Here is a 16985-nt window from a genome sequence, read left to right as displayed (position 1 = left end):
ATATATATATAATTATATTCCCAAATATTAGGTTTAGATAAAAAGATTATTAGAAATTTCTGTTGATATATATATAAGCAGAAATTAAGAAAAATACAGGACAAAAGGCTATACTTATATAGAATAGCTATAGGTATACTATTTGCTACGTTTATAAAGTGATGTAGTAACCTTGAAAAGTGTAGCCTATTCTTTAGAATTCTGGTCATCATTAGAGTTGAAAAGTGTAGCCTTTGGTCCTGAACAGAATCACTTAAAAAGCGCACCCTATTTTCAAAGGCCAAAAGCGTAGCCTTTGAAAATAGGCAACACTGGTATAAGCATCCCCCACAAAAGCGTCTCTGAAGCCTAAAAAGCGTAACCTTTGCCTAATGCATCATTTTTTTATTTTTGGCTACACTTTCCAAGTGTACCTGAATGGGTATTTTTCTTGCAGTATATTGTACTTATCACTAGTAGGTTGGATAGTGAAATGAAATGTCCAATAAGACGGAAATTGCATAGCTGAAATTATTTTTAAAAGTGGAAATAGGATAGGTACTCTTTTTCTTTATATTTTCAAAACTTAGATGCAAGCAGAAGAGGAAGATAACTAGAAGAGGAAGATTTGGTGACGAGGAGGACAAAAAAAAGTCAAGATGGATGGAGAAGATCAAGCAAAAGAACATATGGAGATCACATAGGAAGAGAAAAGTTAGAGTTTGTTAAAGAGTCTAAAAACTTTCTGGAGAATGTTGTTACCCTTGTCAATGGTGCATCTTAAGGTTCCAAGCTTTCCTACAAGGATAGGCTGATGAACAGCGGGTTTGGAAAGCTGAATCTATATGAAATTGTCGAGATGGTCACAGAAGACTACATCTTCGATGAGGATCCGATCGAACATATGGAGAAACCACAGGCTCCTTTCAATCCAAATCATGTTATAGAGGTGTCTTTGGAGGAATATGATAAATGATGCAAGCCGTGGAAGCAAGCACTCATCGTTAAGCCCTTAAGGAAGAGTCTGAATTTACAGACTATGGAACGGTGAATAAACAGGAGATGGACAAAGAAGGAAGCAGTTCGAGTGATGGATCTTGTTGCAGGGTACTTCCTAATGAAATTCTCTAGCCAAGAGGATTATTCACATGCTTTGTTTGAGGGTTCTTAGATGATCACTGATCATTACCTCTTGGTTCAAAAGTGGCAGCCTTTGTTCATACCCCAAGAGAGTGAGGTTAAAAAGATTGTTGTTTGGATCAGGATACCCAATCTCCCAACCAAATTATATAATAGATATTTCTTATGGAAGGTTGGAAAATCTATTGGAACCATGCTCAAAGTGGATGAACACACGTCTATTCATTCAAGAGGTAAATTTGCATGTATTTGCATGGAAATTGACTTAAGAAAAAAGCTAGTGCCATCTTTCTCAGCCTTGGGAAAAGAATTCAGGCTAGAATACGAAGGTCTTCATCTAATATGTTTCAATTGTGGTAGATACATACATAAATATGATGGATGTTCGGAGAAGATGAAGGAAACAAAAGACAAACAACAATCTCAAGTAGCTACTGAAGAACAGAACCACCGAAAGGGAGAAATGCCACCGCAGTCCAAGGCCAGCTAGCATTGATGAATACAGGAAATCATGTTAGGAAAGATCTTATTACAACAAAAAAATCTGGGGGTGATGGAAGTAGCCATTGGTACAGTTAAGGAAAGTCACAAGCATCAATCTGGGGAAAAAAATTAGATTTAACTGTTGTAAATGAGAAAAGTTTATATGGTCCCTAGATGGTTGTCGAAAAGTCCCAAAGCAAAAATAGGCAAGAATCAGGGATTAATTATGAGGATATCAAAAGAGAAAGTTCTAATAATAGATTTGATGCTTTTCAGAATGAGAAAGAAACTCAGGAGAGAGAAGATAAAAAAAGGAAAGTATCAGGAAAGTCAGTCCAAGCAACTGTAGAAAAGAAAGATAAATACCATAGCAAGTCAACAAATTGATAAGCTGGTTACACAGAATCGAAATCATAAAGGAGGCCAAAATGTCAACTTCTCTAACCAAAAAACAAAAGGAAAAAGCCAAAAAATAAAAAAAAAACTTAAAAATAAACAAAAAACTTAATGAAGAACAACTGAAATCAGCAAGTACATCTCAGAACAAGCAAAAGACAATTATTATTGCTGAATCGAGTCAACCTTCTCAGGAGAACAAAACAAAGAGAATGATCGAATGCACCAGAAATATTAGAGACAATTTAGCAGACTTTCTTTATTCAAGCCACAAAGAAGGATATTATATCCCTACTAATGGTACTAATGACCCTATTTTAGATGCTCACATAGCAAGGATTATGGGAGGAAAAATGTAGAACAAAACAATGAGTATTATAAAGAGAACCCTACGAGAGCAAATAACTATGGTGGAGAAGCACATAAGATGGCCATTGACCTTGATATATAGAAGAAACTGCTCCAAGTGGGAATGTAGCAGATATCGAAGAGGAGCCTAAGGCTATGGAAGCCTAGAGGGACCTCTTATGGACCAAGGAGTTTCTTATCTCCGAGTAGACTTTCTTTTATATTAGTATCTATGAATATCTTATCTTGGAATTGTAAAGGAGACTCTTCTAAAGACTTCAAATCTATTTTAAATGATCTTATGTTTAGATATAAAACTAACTTTTGTATCTTGTTGGAAACTCATATCTCAAGTACTAAGGCTGGGGCTATTATCAGAAAATTGGATTTGACTCGTGGTGTATTAGTGATGTTGAAGGTTTTTCAGGTGGTATTTGGTGCCTCTAGAGGTCAAATTCATCGAACATAAAGCCGCTCATCATTCACAAATAATTTGTTCATATTGAAGTGCAGTGGCAAGATAATGCTCCTTGGTTTTTTACGGCTGTTTACGCTAGCCCTAGGATCAGAATAGAAGAGAGCTTTGGATCAAGATAAAGGATTTAGCTAAGAATATTAATGGACCTTGGTATTTAGAAGGAGATTTCAACTCCATTCTTTCTCTGAATGACACAGGGGGGGTTCTTCTAATCTTTCTCTTAACACTAATACCTTTAATGATGTTTAAGTTAATTGTGAGTTTAAGAATTTAGGATTCTCTAGACCCCCTTTTACTTGGTAAAAGGGGACTACAAAAGAAGACTAGATCGTTGTATTAGTAATTTTAACTTTTCTAATATTTTTTCAGATGTTGGTGTCAAACATTTACCCAAACTAAAGTTTGATCATCTCCCCATTTTGTTGGATTTTCAATTAGCTCAAAGGGAAGAAGGAATTAAGCCTTTTAAATTTCTTGCTCCTTTGGTTTTGCATGAGGATTATAATAATATGGTTAAAAGTAGCTGGCTAGAACAAAATAGTTTGTTACAAAATATTAGCAACTTTGTCAATACAACTAAGACTTGAAACAAAAGTTTTTGGCCATATTTTCAAGAAAAAATGGTACATTCTCCTAAGGCTTGGAGGGATCAACAAAAAAACTCTTTCAACAATAATCCCTTATTGGATAAACTTCAAAAAGATTTGTGGAAAGAATATGAGGCAATAGCAATTCAAGAGAAGACTTATTGGCAACAAATGTCTATATGTGATATCATCAAATTTGGTGATAAAAATTCAAATTCAAAAGCGAATGAAAGACATAAGAGAAACAAAATCACAGCCTTAAAGAGTGAGGAAGGCAAATGGATGGACAATGTGAACACTCTTAAAATTTGGGGTGTTAATTTTTTTTAAGAATTTTTATTATTCAGAATCTGATTATAATGATTTTGTTGTTTCTAATCAGTTCGTAAGTTACAAGACATGGAGTATCAGGATATGGATAAGGAGGTATCAAGTGAGAAGATTAAAAATGTGATTTTTTTTTATGGGAAGCTGGAAGGCTCCTGGAAGCGATGGTCTCCCAACCAAATTCTATCAACAAGCTTGGGATGTGGTGGAAAATTCCCTTACGACTTAGGTGAAAGAAGTTTTTAATGAGACTCACAATATAACAGAAGTGAACAAGACTCTGATAGCTATATTGATGCACATCAAGGGCTTTCAATGCAAACCTTGCAATATTGGTGCACATCAAGGGTTGTGTACAGTATAAGTAGAAATCCATCCCCCAAAAAAAACAAAGAATTAAAGCAATTGTGATATCTCTCCATACAGACCTAAAGCTATGAGCTCGAAGTTTCAATTATCTCAGCATTAAATTGACCACATTCCCAAATAATGCAGCTTTATTCCGCTTTGTATTCTAATAATTCTACTTTTGTTTTGTGGTAAACAGGAAAAAGGGGGGAGTTATCCTAAAACTGATCCTAAACCGCTAATTGCTATTTGCTGTCTGCAAAATAAACACATCAACAGTTGTCGCACACACCATGGATGCACGATTCTCAAGACTGTTAATAAAACTAACATTCGACAGACAATCCCGCTCGACAACCAGAGAGACAATTCTCACTCAATACAGGTGCTATGTCCATCCAAATCTTTCTTGAACATGCATAATTGTCAAACTCAAAGTAAAGCATGATAATTGTGCTTCGACGACATGTAAAATGACTAGCCAAACTAGTGCCAGCAACAGATATTCTTACAGTAAGGAAAAAAATGAGTACGTTCACTTGATCAAAACTATCAAAGACCAAATATATGACATAAGTCTCACCTATCGCTTCCTGGTTCCTCTGAACCATCTCTCTATTCATGGTCTCATAACATCGGAGGCGTTCCAAGAGACGAGCAATCTCGAAGTTCTTTAACTCTAGTTGAGCTTCCATCTCTACTTCAACTTCAGCCCTGGCCATTCCTCTCCCAATGGAGTGAGTTCGATATGAATCTTGCAACATGAACTTGTTGACATAGATCTTCCATGGGATAAGAATTCAGGTCAACCGCAGCAATAGCAGTAAGATTTGCAGGCAAAACAATTCATGCACTGTATAACCCTTGCTTAATTCTCTCATATTGGCTTTTCATGCTGTTAAGGGACTCTTCAGTTTGCTTCCGCTTCTCTATCTCCATCAATAGGCTCAACCTCATTTCACACAATTCAGCTTCAAAATCAATTGTAGAAGTTTGAGCTCCACCTTCAGAAGATAGTTCTGCAGAAAGAAAAAAGACAAGTAAGCTCATCTCCAACATGAATAAAGAATTTCTAAGACTTTCACTACAAGCACTACTAAACCGCTATTTGTAAGGCGTATGAAATATACCATACTATGGATAATTCCATGATATAATTAGGATATTCCGCTCACTGCAGCAAGTAGCATAGGTTGAAAATTGGGGGAAAAGTGAGAAAAACAAACAAGGCTCTTATTGCTTGTGTATGTTCCATTGCAACAGAAACAACTGGCAGAAAACTAAACCAAATTACCTTCCCAAGCATCAAAAAACTCCCCAAGACTGCTGTACTTCATAGACAGTTCTGCCCAGCATTATCTTCAACATCTGTAATACTTGCAAAAGTCATTGATTCATTTGGATCGAAGAAATCTTCAATCTCTAAACCTCTTTGTGAATTCATTGTCGGTACCTGTAAATCATTTGTAATGCTACTACTCCCACTTTCCCTGTGTCCAGTCCCAAAGTCACCATTCTTGCTGCTATCATATTCAAAGTGATAAACACTGTCACCTTGCTCCTTTAACTGCTTCAGGATTTTTATAAGGAACTTGGAGGTCACCAGCTGAACTTACAATCACCATATCTGAGCTCTTACCAAAAGGCTTTTCACAATCCTGGAGAACATTCCGCTCAGCCAGTATGCTGGCCTCTGAAGTGCTCTTGAGGAGGCGCGGGCTGCGTCGCTTATGGTTAATGATGTATGGTGACGGAGGAAATGGAGAGGGTGCATCTGGAAGTGGCGTCACCTCAGGAGTGGCATAAAGAGATGGTTTTAATGGAGGATGAGGAGCCTTTTTCTTCTTCGGGGCGCACTAGCATTCCTCCCATTCTGTGAGTTTTGCAGAGGCATCGAACACGGAGCAGATCTCTCAACAGGCCTGGAACCTCCAGGCTCTAACAACCTATCCAATGCTATGGCACTAAAGGTCGGCATGGCTGATATCAATCTGCATAATTATCACAAATTCACAAACAAAAAATTAGCACCAATTAATTAGAATTTATAATCAAATAATCGAAACTAAACAACAAATTAGTAGTGACCACTGACCACTGAATTTGCAAAAAGAATCACAGTACTAACTAATTTACAAAAAGACAAAAAAAAAATCAAACTGCAGTGGTTGTCCTCATTACAAATTTATAGGGTTTAGGGTTTGTGCTGTGTTTGTAAATTATTAATCTTTCATATATTGTATTTAAAGTTGGATGATATTTTAAAGTTTATATTAGACTATAATTATGCTTTAGTATGTTTATTTATATATTATTATTTTATTATAAACCAATTATGTCGGTTGAACCACGGTTGAACCGGCTACACCAGTGAACCAATAGCTAAAGTGGTTTGATGACTGTCCGGTTTTCAGAACCTTGACTAAAACATCATTATAATCTAATAGGAAGATGAGAAATATCATTGAATCTGAGAGGATTAGAAACCAAATTATTCTCTATAGATGCATTATTATCCCTAAGTGCTTCTTGACTAATACCATCTTCTAAAACTTGAAAAAAAAAATATAAAAATTAATAATCAGACAAAAATTAAAACAACCATCATTTACCAACAACAAAAATTAGTAAACAATTTAGCAAAAACACAATCACCCAATAATCAAAAGGACAAGAACCAAAATGCAGGCTTATCTAGAACCAAAATGGAAGCCTTCAAATCAGGAGAATTTGTACCAGAAGAACAAACACAATAAACAATTAAAACAAAGATCAACACAGTATGAAAATTACACCAAATTAACAAATTATAGCAAATTATAAGACACCACCACCAATTAAAATTTAAAACAAAGCAACAACACCAACAGGAATAATTGAAAGTTACATAGCAACAACACCAACAATTAAATCACAACACCACAATAAAAGGTTACACATCAGCAATAAACTTTTTCAAAGATTAACAAGGATTATCAAGGTTTCAAGCTTTTAGCTCAATTTTTTTCAGCACAGCACAAAAAAAAAAAAAGCAACAAAACAGAGTACAGCACAGCACAGCAATAAGCAGAGCTAATCATTCAACAATTCAATCTGAGTAGTATTAGCAGTAGCAGACTCCTAAACCGAAGAACAAAAAACCAAGAACGAAAAATTCAAAAAAAAAATTGAAGAAACCAATCTGAGAAGCACTGGCAGAATCCAAAGCCTTGGTTCTGACTTCTTGAGCAGTCTGAGCAGAGGGGCAGAAGCGCGACGGAGATGGAGGCCAAGCAACAAGCACGACTCGAAGACGGTGGTCGGTTGGAAGAAGCTGCTGCAGCTGAGCAAATGAAGGGCAGACTCCAACACACCGAGCTCAAGGAAGAAGCTGCAATTGGTGGGTTGGAAACTTCGAGCACCACGACCAGACGAAGATGGTGGTGCCCAAGCGCGACGGACGGCGGCAGGAGCCCGACAGAGCAGACAAAGACCAGGAATTGACGCTGAGCTCGAGGAAGAAGGTGCGATTGCTGAATGAGAATGAAGTGTGGACAACCAGACAACGATGCTGGTGCCTGAGCGCGGCGGACGGTGGCAATCCTTGCAGCGGCAGTTGAGAAGCTAGGGTTCCAGGGTTTAGGCTTTGAGCTCTACTACTGAAGGGAAGGAAAGGGATTCTGAATTTCTGATGCTCTTTTGTGTTTCTAAAAGTTCAAAACAGTGTCGTTTCTTGTAAACCGGCCGGGTCCCGATTCAGTCCGACCAGCCTGTTCAGCGGTTTACAAGCGGTTTTCAGAATTGCAGTTTTCTATTTAGGACCAAACCGCATAGGTGTCCGGTTCCCGGTAGGTTCGACCGGCTGGTCCCATCCAATTTCAGAACTATGATACAAACATAATTACGTACTTCAGTCCTAGGCTCCTAGCCATTAGTCAAAGTCTTTATTCTTCTTTTCTTTGCTTCGTGAAAGTGTTTATTCTTCATCCTCTCATCAAATGTCTGGAGGAACATTATTTTGCTTGTTTGTACCGTTAAAAGAGATATTTTTTAGAAGTAGAAATAAATATAGAAAATTATTTTTTCTTTAAATATATTTATTTTTATTAAGATAATTATAGTCATAAGTAGAAAAAAAAAACTATTCTACACAACATATTTTTAAGAAAAAGAAAGTATATCTATATTATTATATATTTATTTATTATAAAATAAGATAATTACATAAAATTTTAATAAAAAATACTAGCTATGTGCCTATGTTATTCTTTAATGATAATTTAATTAAAGTATTTTTTCTAACACTAATGGTTAGGGTGGGTTTTAACTAACTTGGTTGGTCGAATCATAAGTTCGTTTGTCCACTCAAACAAGCCTCTGGGGTTCGAATCCCGCAGCAAATTTGAATTAAAAAAAAATTACTTTAGTTTAGATGCCAAACCTGAATAATAGGATGCACACAACAGCAAGATGCATTTGATAAGGAGGAGCATTCCATCCGTTTTCCACAGAAGTTCCATCCCTAGAAAACTTTTTCCCGATAGATCATCAATATTAGCACGCTGGATACATAGAAACCAACTAAGATATTATAATTGATATAGAAAGCACCTTTCTTTACTGATTGCAAATAACAGGCCCTTTTGATGATGTATTGGGTAGTACAGGAATTACAGATGGATACTATATATTACTATATCAGTAAAAGAAATGTGATAAATAAATTAAATGTATTATTCAGACAATGAAATTGCAATTTTAATATTGACTCTGACCTATGCCTGTAGTCTCACTAATTACTCTTCAGATTCAATGTGTCATTCAAAGAAGTTTACACCAAAAAGAAACCTTCTATCAAATTTTATGAGCCAAATAAAATTTGAGACAGCTTGGTGCCTATTATTACAAATATTTAATGTTCAATCTTTTTTTAAGTGAGTTTGGCATGAATGAGATTAAAATGCTTTCATAGCTATGAATGTCGCTGAAATTAACGAGGAATGAAAGAAGTACACAAATTCATTCATTACCTTGCCAGAGTTATTTTGATATCTTCTCACATCTCAGCACTAGGGATATGGATGAGCACAACTGCACAAGTAGTTCTTTTCAAAGCAGTGAATTACATGAAAACAAGTTCAACAGGTTAGTGTCTTCAGCCAAATCACCAATAATCTTGACAGGAACACGATCCATCCTTGAAGCTGTGGAACCGGTTAGTGTCGCGAATAACTATTTCTTGAGTTGTGATCCTTGAGACATGCTTCATAAAATTATGACAATTGCGACAGATACGCAGGTTTTTGAAGATTCGTATTGTTTTCTTATGGCTATTGCTCATAAGGGCAAAGGCAAGAGCCAACTTCTCACTATGGTGATTAAGATGTTCTTCTTTCTCTGTGTCTGGAACATCATGAAGCACATGTTCCATTTGTGGTACATAACCAATCAATCTCAGACTTTCACCAAGCTCCTCCAATTTCAAATGGATTTCCCTGATGTGAGGATGTCCCCCATCCGACACAAAGACATGTACTTTATTGTTTATTTCTACCCAGCTACAACCAGGTTCCTTTTTCACACCATGGCTGGACATCAAGGCCCTTATTCTTTTGGCCTCTGTCCACCTACCTTTGCTAGCAAAAGTATTTGAAAGTAATATGTAAGTTGAGTCTGTCTCGCATTTGAGCTCAAATAGCCTTTTTGCTGCTCTTTCACCAAATTTGACATTCCCATGCTTTGCACATGCGCCCAGAACATTCTCCCAGACCAATGCATTAGACGTGAGCTTCATCTCTTCAACAAAACTTTCAACCTCTACAAATCTTCCTGCACGGCTAAGAATGTCAACCATACCAGCATAATGCTCGTCTCTAGGAGTGACACCATAAACATTGCTCATGGAGTTGAAGTGTTGTTTCCCTTCTTCAACAAGACCCATGTGGCTGCATGCAGAAAGGACACCTATAAAGGTAACATCATCGGGTAAGTTGCCCTCATCTTTCATTTTCTGAAAGGTCTGTAGGGCCTTATCACCCTGACCATGCAGAGAGAATCCACATATCATAGTGTTCCATAGGACTTTATCACGCCAAACCAGTCCCTTAAAAATAGCCTCAGCATCTTCTATGCAGCCACATTTTGCATACATATCGACAAGTGCACCGGAAACAAACATATCAGGCAGAAGTCCACTTTTAAGTGCCATAGAGTGAAGTTGCCTTCCACTTTCAGTAGCAGTTATCCGGGAACAACCACCTAAACAGCCAGCAATAGTGAACTCATTGGGCCTTACTCCTTCTTGCTGCATTGAATTTAAGAATTTGATAGCCTTCTCTTCTTGCTCAGTTTGAGCAAAACCAGTGATCATTACTGTCCATGTGAAGACATCCCTATTGATCAACTTAGCAAAAACTATATATGATTCTTCCATATATCTAAATTTGAGATACATGTCCAAAAGGGCTTTCCCAACATATTCATTTCCATCAAGACTGTTTTTCAGAATTTGAGCATGAACTTGCTTTCCGAACTTTATGTCTAAGAGATCAGAGCAAGACCTTAAAATACTAATAAATGTATACATATTTGGCCTAAATCCTTCGACAAGCATCTGGCAGAAAACATTTGATCCTGATTCAGCGTAACCATAGTCATGAAATCCTGACAATAGAGTATTCCAAGAAACAAGATCTGGCCCTGTCATCGCCTCAAACACCCGATAACCATCATCCACACAACCATTTTTAATGTACATCCCGATAAGGGCATTACTTACAGAGACATCTGATTCAAACCCAAATTTGAAAATACAAGCATGGATGCTTTCTCCAAAAGCCAAGTCACCCAATTCAGCAGCAGCACTAACAACACTTGAAAAGGTAAATTGGTTTGGTTCAATTCCAGTATGTCTCATCAAGTAAAATAGCTTAATTGCTTCACTGCTATGACCTTGCTTTTCAAGGCAAGCGATCATTGCACTCCACGAAACTACATCATGGTCTGTGATCATATAAAAAAGTCTTAGTGCATCATCTACCATATCACACTTTGAATATATGTCTACAAGACTGGAACACATGAATTTGTCTATTTCAAAACCACTTTTGATTGCCAAACAATGCACAAGTTGGCCGTCTCTTAATTGTCCTGAATTTATGCAACCCTTAAGTACACTGGACAAGGTAAATTCACTGAATTCTACTTCTGAATTTATCATTTCACAAAATAATCTAAATGCTCCTTTCCCATCACCCACTTGAGCATGACCATTAATCAACACATTCCACAATACTTCATTCTGCTCAGGCATGCAAAAGAACACCTTATCAGCAAGGTCGATTTCACCACATTTCGCATATAGATTAACTAATGCAGATGCAATAAACACATCAGATAATAAACCCTCCTTAATCACTTCAGCATGAACCTGTTTCCCAAAACTAACATCCCGGCACATAGAACAAGCTTTCAAACAAGTGGCAACCGTGAATTCATTCGGACTGATCCCTTTCTTTCTCATCTCACAAAACAAATCAACACCCTGCCTGCCATTTCCCTGAGCTACAAATCCCTGAATTAATGCAGTCCAGGACACGACATCTTGTTCAGGCATTTCATCAAGCGCCTGGCATGCATAACTGGAGTAGTCACATTTTGCATACAAGTTGATGAGTGAAACCCAAAAGTGAGAATCAGGGTCCACCCCAGTTTTTATCTGGTGACCATGAATGGCCTTTCCCTCATTCAAAGCTCCTCTCAAAGCACAATTACCCAACAAGGAAGAATATCGTTTAAGCCTCTGCTTGCTACCCACGTTTGACGGTTTCATCTCAATGTTCTTCTCTGTTTGAGGCACTGAGCGATGATTTCTACCACTAGGGTCTCTTTTAGGTGTTGTCCCTGACCTCTGTTGAGCTGAACTAACTGTGGAAAAAATGTTGAAGGGGTTTCGTGGTGGTTTATGTGAAAAGATTTGAACTTGGAGAATGGGTAGGGAGAGAAACTGAAAACTGTGTAGGTTGCACAATCCATAGGACACAGTTGCGTATTCCATGAAAACTTTCACTTTTGTTTTGTTTAATGATTATTTTTGGACAAGCTGAAGAATAAACCAACAAACAGAGAGAGTTAGGCAATGCTGGAAATAAAGTAGAGGCATATCAACAACAACCATCATAGATGAATGTGTTGAGGTACTTCAATTTTGCATAATCTGTTATCTTTAAGTGTCTTGATGCACTTAATAGGGGTGTGTGTACATGGGTAGGGTGAAACCCAATTTGTTCTAGCACAGACCTGGCCCTCAATATTCTCCAGGTCAATTTTTGAGAACCTAACCCAGTCTTAAACCGGATGAAACCTCATTATTCTAAGGTCCAAATTTATAACACAAGAAAAGCAAGCAATTTCAAGGGAAATAGCCTGTAAAAATGCAACAAATCCTTTTACACAGAACACATATTACGTTGTTAGGCATTTGAAATGTAGTATGTCCAAGATTCAAAAAGGATCAAAGATAAATCAAGAACTGCAAGCAATCATATGCATGGCACTTATATATTGTGTTTGGGAAGATGGGTTAGTGAACCTAAATGGCAACCTAAACAGAAGCAAACTAAGGCCTTCCTCCTTCCATTTAGCTTTTAATTACACTCAAATGATAACCAAAAAAGAATTAAATTAAGGCTCCAGAATGTTAATTAGTTCATCATTAGCAACAAGGTTTAATCACAAACAAGCAAATTAAGGTTCTTTTTGGGCAGAACAGAGAATAAAGATTAAAGAACTAACATTCAATTTAATCAGTTTAATCACACATTGTATTTTCAATCATAAAGAGGCAAAACCAATACTAATCTAATAAAATAACTTGATGAACAAAGAATTTAAAAAAAATCGAATTAATCCATATTGTTAATATATCAAGTAATCAATTAATCAGAATCAAGATATTGAGAGAGGCACAGAAGACTAGAAGAGAGCTGACCGGTGGCAAGAGAGTGTACAACTGCAGTGTCGGAGACTGGGTGAGTAGAGAGCACAGCAGCAGTGGGAAGAAGCTTAAAGTTTGCAGCCTCGCTGCAGAGACATTAAATAGCGACAGCGAAGATGAAGAGAGAACACATAGCAGCAGCCGGCGGTTAAGACATGGGAGTAACGCTGGAGAAAGAAGAAGCAGCCGTTCGGGTCTTTGAGAGAGATGCTCGAACAGGGAATTTGTACAATTTTTCTTCATGTTCTTGTCCTTTTGATTATTGGATGATTTTGTTTTTGCTAAATTGTTAACTAAATTTTTTTGTTGGTAAATGATGGCTGTTTTAATTTTTATAGTTTTTTTTTCCAGTTTTAGATGATAGTTAGATAGTATCAGTCAAGTCAAGAAGCACTTAGGGATAATAAATTAATAATGCATGTGTAGAGAATAATTTGGTTTCTAATCCTCTTAGTTTCAATGATATTTCTCATCTTCCTATTAGATTATAATTATGTTTTAGTCAAGGTTCTGAAAACTGAACCGGTTATCAAACCACTCTAGCTACTGGTTCATTAGTCCAACCGGTTCAATTGTTGTTCAACTAGAATAACCATTTTATAATAAAATAATAAATCAACATAATTATAGCTTAATATAAACTTTAAAATATCATCCAACTTTAAGTACAATATAGGAAAGTTTAATAATTTACAAATACAGCACAAACCCTAAACCTTATAAATTTGTAATGAGAACAACTAAAGAACAATAAATGAAATATGAAAGATTAATAATTTACAAATTTTGTAATGAGGATTAACTAAGGGCCCGTTTAGGAAACTTCAAAAGCTACTTTTCTTTTTTGAGCTTTTAACTTATGAAAAGTAGTAGTATTAATGTCTGGTGCAATTTTCAAAACTAAATAGTAGCTTTCTAAGAAGCTATTTAAATGCTTATGGAGAAGTTAAAAAAAATGACTTCTCTCATAATAAAAAGTTTTTTATCACATTTCTTTTAAAATAAGCACTTTTAAAACTAAAAAACCAAACATAAAATAACTTATTTATAAACTACTTTTAATATAAGCATGTATTATTTAAGTTATTTTTTCAAGAAGAGCTTAATTAAGCTGTGTACCCAAACTGGAAAGCACAAACACAACATAAACACAGCACAATTAAGCACAAACAATTAAACAGAGATCAATGAGGATGAAATAAAGCACAAACACAACACAATTAAAGCACAATTAAGCGGAATAAAAACACAAAAGTCAAAACAGCACAATTCCAGCAGCACAGCACTTCGCAAAAAAGCACAAAACACAGCACAATTAAAGCACAAATACTGCACAAACCCTAAACCCTTAAAATTTGAGATGAGGATTGAGGACCAATACAGCAGAATATATGAAAGATTAATAATTTATAAATCTGTAATGGGGTTAAGCACAATTAAGCCCAATAAAAACACAAAACAGCACAAATCCGAGGTTTCCAGCAGCACAGCACTAGGCAAAAAAGATGCACAAAACAAAGAACAGCAGCGCAGCAGAGCAGTCAGAGATAATCAATTAATCATTCGACAAAAACCCAAAAAGTTCCATATTTATTCAATAATCAATATGATTTCTGAATTAAAAAAACGAAGAGCAAGCACTAGCAGTGAGCACTGACCTTCGATCTGAGCAGTCTGGGCAGAGTAGGACGGAGAGAGGTTGAGCGCGAAGGACAACGGCGACTAGACAACGGCGACTAGACCACGGCGACCAGACGAAGACTAGTAGATGACCACGCCATTGGTGAATGAGGAGACGAGTTGGAGACTCGGGCAACACGACCAGACGAGGACGGAAGCCCCTGAGCACGACGGACGATGGCGGAAGCGTGGCTGAGCAGACGAAGACGACGGACACCAAGCTCGAGGAAGCAGCTACGATCGGTGACAGCAAACAGGGGTTGGAGACTTGGAGCACGAGGGAAGCTAGATGGACGGCGAACTTTGGGTGCGACGGACTGCGGCAGTGTGCCACTCCTTGCGGTGGTGGTGTAGGATTAGAAGGCTAAGGTTTTTTAATTCTTTCTGAATGAAAGAAAGAAGGGGAGAAAGGGGCTTTTGTGGTGGGGGAACAAAGGAAGGAGCTTCGTATTGTGTAAACCGGCCGGATCCTGATTCGGTCCGACGGACTAGTTTTCAGTCAATTCAACAGTTTTCTGACGATTTATAAAAGAGCGGTTTTTCGGTATGGCCTAAACCGCAAAATCTCCCAGTTTTCAGTTAGTTCAATTCGGTGGGCTGATCCATTTTGATTTTCGGAACTATAATTTTAGTGTCTTTATTAAAAATTTTATTTATTATTTTATTATAAAATAGTTATTCCAAATCAACTACAGTTAAATCAATAAATGAATAACTAAAATAGGGTCCTTATACCGTACAGATATAAATGTATACAGATTTATAGAGATTCTATGTTAACCATGTTTTTTTTTACATGTGTCCATTTTTTTGTCTGACATGTGTCCATTTTTTTGTCTTGTAAATGAAAAGTTGGCTCATGCTTTGGCTTTGAAGTCTGGAAATAAAACAAGCCTATTTATTTAAAAATTTGTGTATGGTTTACCTACAAATGCATTAAGTTTTATACAAGTGTCTCAATAATTGATAACATTGTTTATTTTATTTTGTTAATCCAAATAATCCAATAATTTTTTATTTTATAATAACTTCATCTCACATTTAAATATACATTTGACACTTTTTTTACGGACATATTAGTAAATTCAAAATTTATAGTGTTAGAATAAATAAAATTATGATATAACATAATATTTATTATTATAAATACTGATTTGGTAAAAATTATTTTAAATTATAATTTATATTATAGAAAGTATTGGAATACATTAAATTATAGATTTTATATTTATAAATCTAAACGAATATAGTAAAAAAATTAAAAAATATTAGGTGAATAAATTACTTTTATAATCAAATTCAACAAGGTTTTTTTTCATTTTTTCTTATGTGCCTTCTCCTTATTAAATTTCATATGATAAATTGATAGAGGAACATAATATATCCATCATTTATTATTATAGAAGACTAAATTGGTACTTTATTTTTTTAAGGGCTAAATAATCTGAAGTTAAAAACCTCAAGGACCTAATTGTCATTTTACTCAACCATTTACTATTTGTTATTTTTTATTTATATAGGACCGATTCTACCGATTTAATCAGTAATTTATCAGTTGAACCAATAAACTAATAAACCAATAACTTAACCGGTTCGATTATGACAACTATGGCTTCGGCAACTCTTAAGGTGTTGTATTTCCCTGTTTTTGACGGCTTCGCTCAAACCACAAAGAAGGAATGGAGTGAAACAGTGAAGGCCAAGTGACGCATGTAACACCCTAATATTCAAATCCTTATGCTCGAGTCATAAGTCAATGATATTATGGTAGTACGACTCTCAGATGGATTATAATACATAATTATAATTAAAATTGAAAGGAAGTATTAAACGAGAAGCCTAAAATTGAGTAAAATAAAATCGCGAATTCGTATCGCTCTCGCATCGACAAAAGAAAATAAAGCGTGAGCTGAGACATTATAAAGATAATGCCATCGAGAAGAATAAGATAAAACAAAATATAGATAGGTATCATAAATAATTATCCACTAGTCGCAACACGCGAAGTTTAGGCTGGCTAGGATACAATATAAAAGTAGATGACAACAGTACCTCCTAATTTCTCCCAAAAGAAACCCTAAGCCTCTATAGGCAAGTTCAAAAGAGTTCAATATATAATATAAGCTTTTCAAAATAAAGGTGGAGAGATTCTAAGCAAAATATAAAGTAGAGAATATAAAGATCTTCGCCGTCTCTCAGATGAACCACAGCTCACTTCTGAGCACCTGAACCTATATCTGAAAAA

At 36.1% G+C, this 16985-nt stretch overlaps 2 protein-coding genes across 4 annotated transcripts; both read right to left on the bottom strand.

Annotated features, from left to right (window-relative positions):
- Nucleotides 1–4382: 4382 nt before the first annotated feature.
- Nucleotides 4383–15329, bottom strand: LOC130968275 (pentatricopeptide repeat-containing protein At2g03880, mitochondrial-like). Of its 3 annotated transcripts, XM_057893460.1 has the most exons (7): nt 14719–15329; nt 13055–13227; nt 9096–12166; nt 8507–8627; nt 5540–6077; nt 5381–5454; nt 4383–5105 (listed from the first exon to the last, which is right to left on the bottom strand). In XM_057893460.1, exon 3 carries the CDS (start codon nt 12119–12121, stop codon nt 9230–9232), a length of 2892 nt encoding a protein of 963 aa, XP_057749443.1. In that variant the 5' UTR covers nt 12122–12166; nt 13055–13227; nt 14719–15329; the 3' UTR covers nt 4383–5105; nt 5381–5454; nt 5540–6077; nt 8507–8627; nt 9096–9229. The 3 variants fall into 3 exon arrangements, with proteins under 3 accessions (XP_057749443.1, XP_057749442.1, XP_057749445.1); XM_057893459.1 differs by lacking the exon at nt 13055–13227; XM_057893462.1 differs by lacking the exon at nt 14719–15329 and having other exon boundaries at nt 8507–8595; nt 13055–14041.
- Nucleotides 5420–6064, bottom strand: LOC130966017 (uncharacterized). The gene is made up of 3 exons (XM_057890764.1): nt 5944–6064; nt 5703–5860; nt 5420–5653 (listed from the first exon to the last, which is right to left on the bottom strand). The coding sequence occupies exons 1-3, from the start codon at nt 6062–6064 to the stop codon at nt 5420–5422; spliced, it is 513 nt and encodes a 170-aa protein (XP_057746747.1).
- Nucleotides 15330–16985: the final 1656 nt, after the last annotated feature.

The sequence above is a fragment of the Arachis stenosperma genome, chromosome 3 (genome assembly GCF_014773155.1).
Source record: "Arachis stenosperma cultivar V10309 chromosome 3, arast.V10309.gnm1.PFL2, whole genome shotgun sequence".
In the NCBI taxonomy this organism is placed as follows: Eukaryota; Viridiplantae; Streptophyta; class Magnoliopsida; order Fabales; family Fabaceae; genus Arachis; species Arachis stenosperma.
The sequence above is the reverse complement of the archived record's forward strand: the minus strand, read 5'-3'. Positions and strand labels throughout refer to the sequence as shown.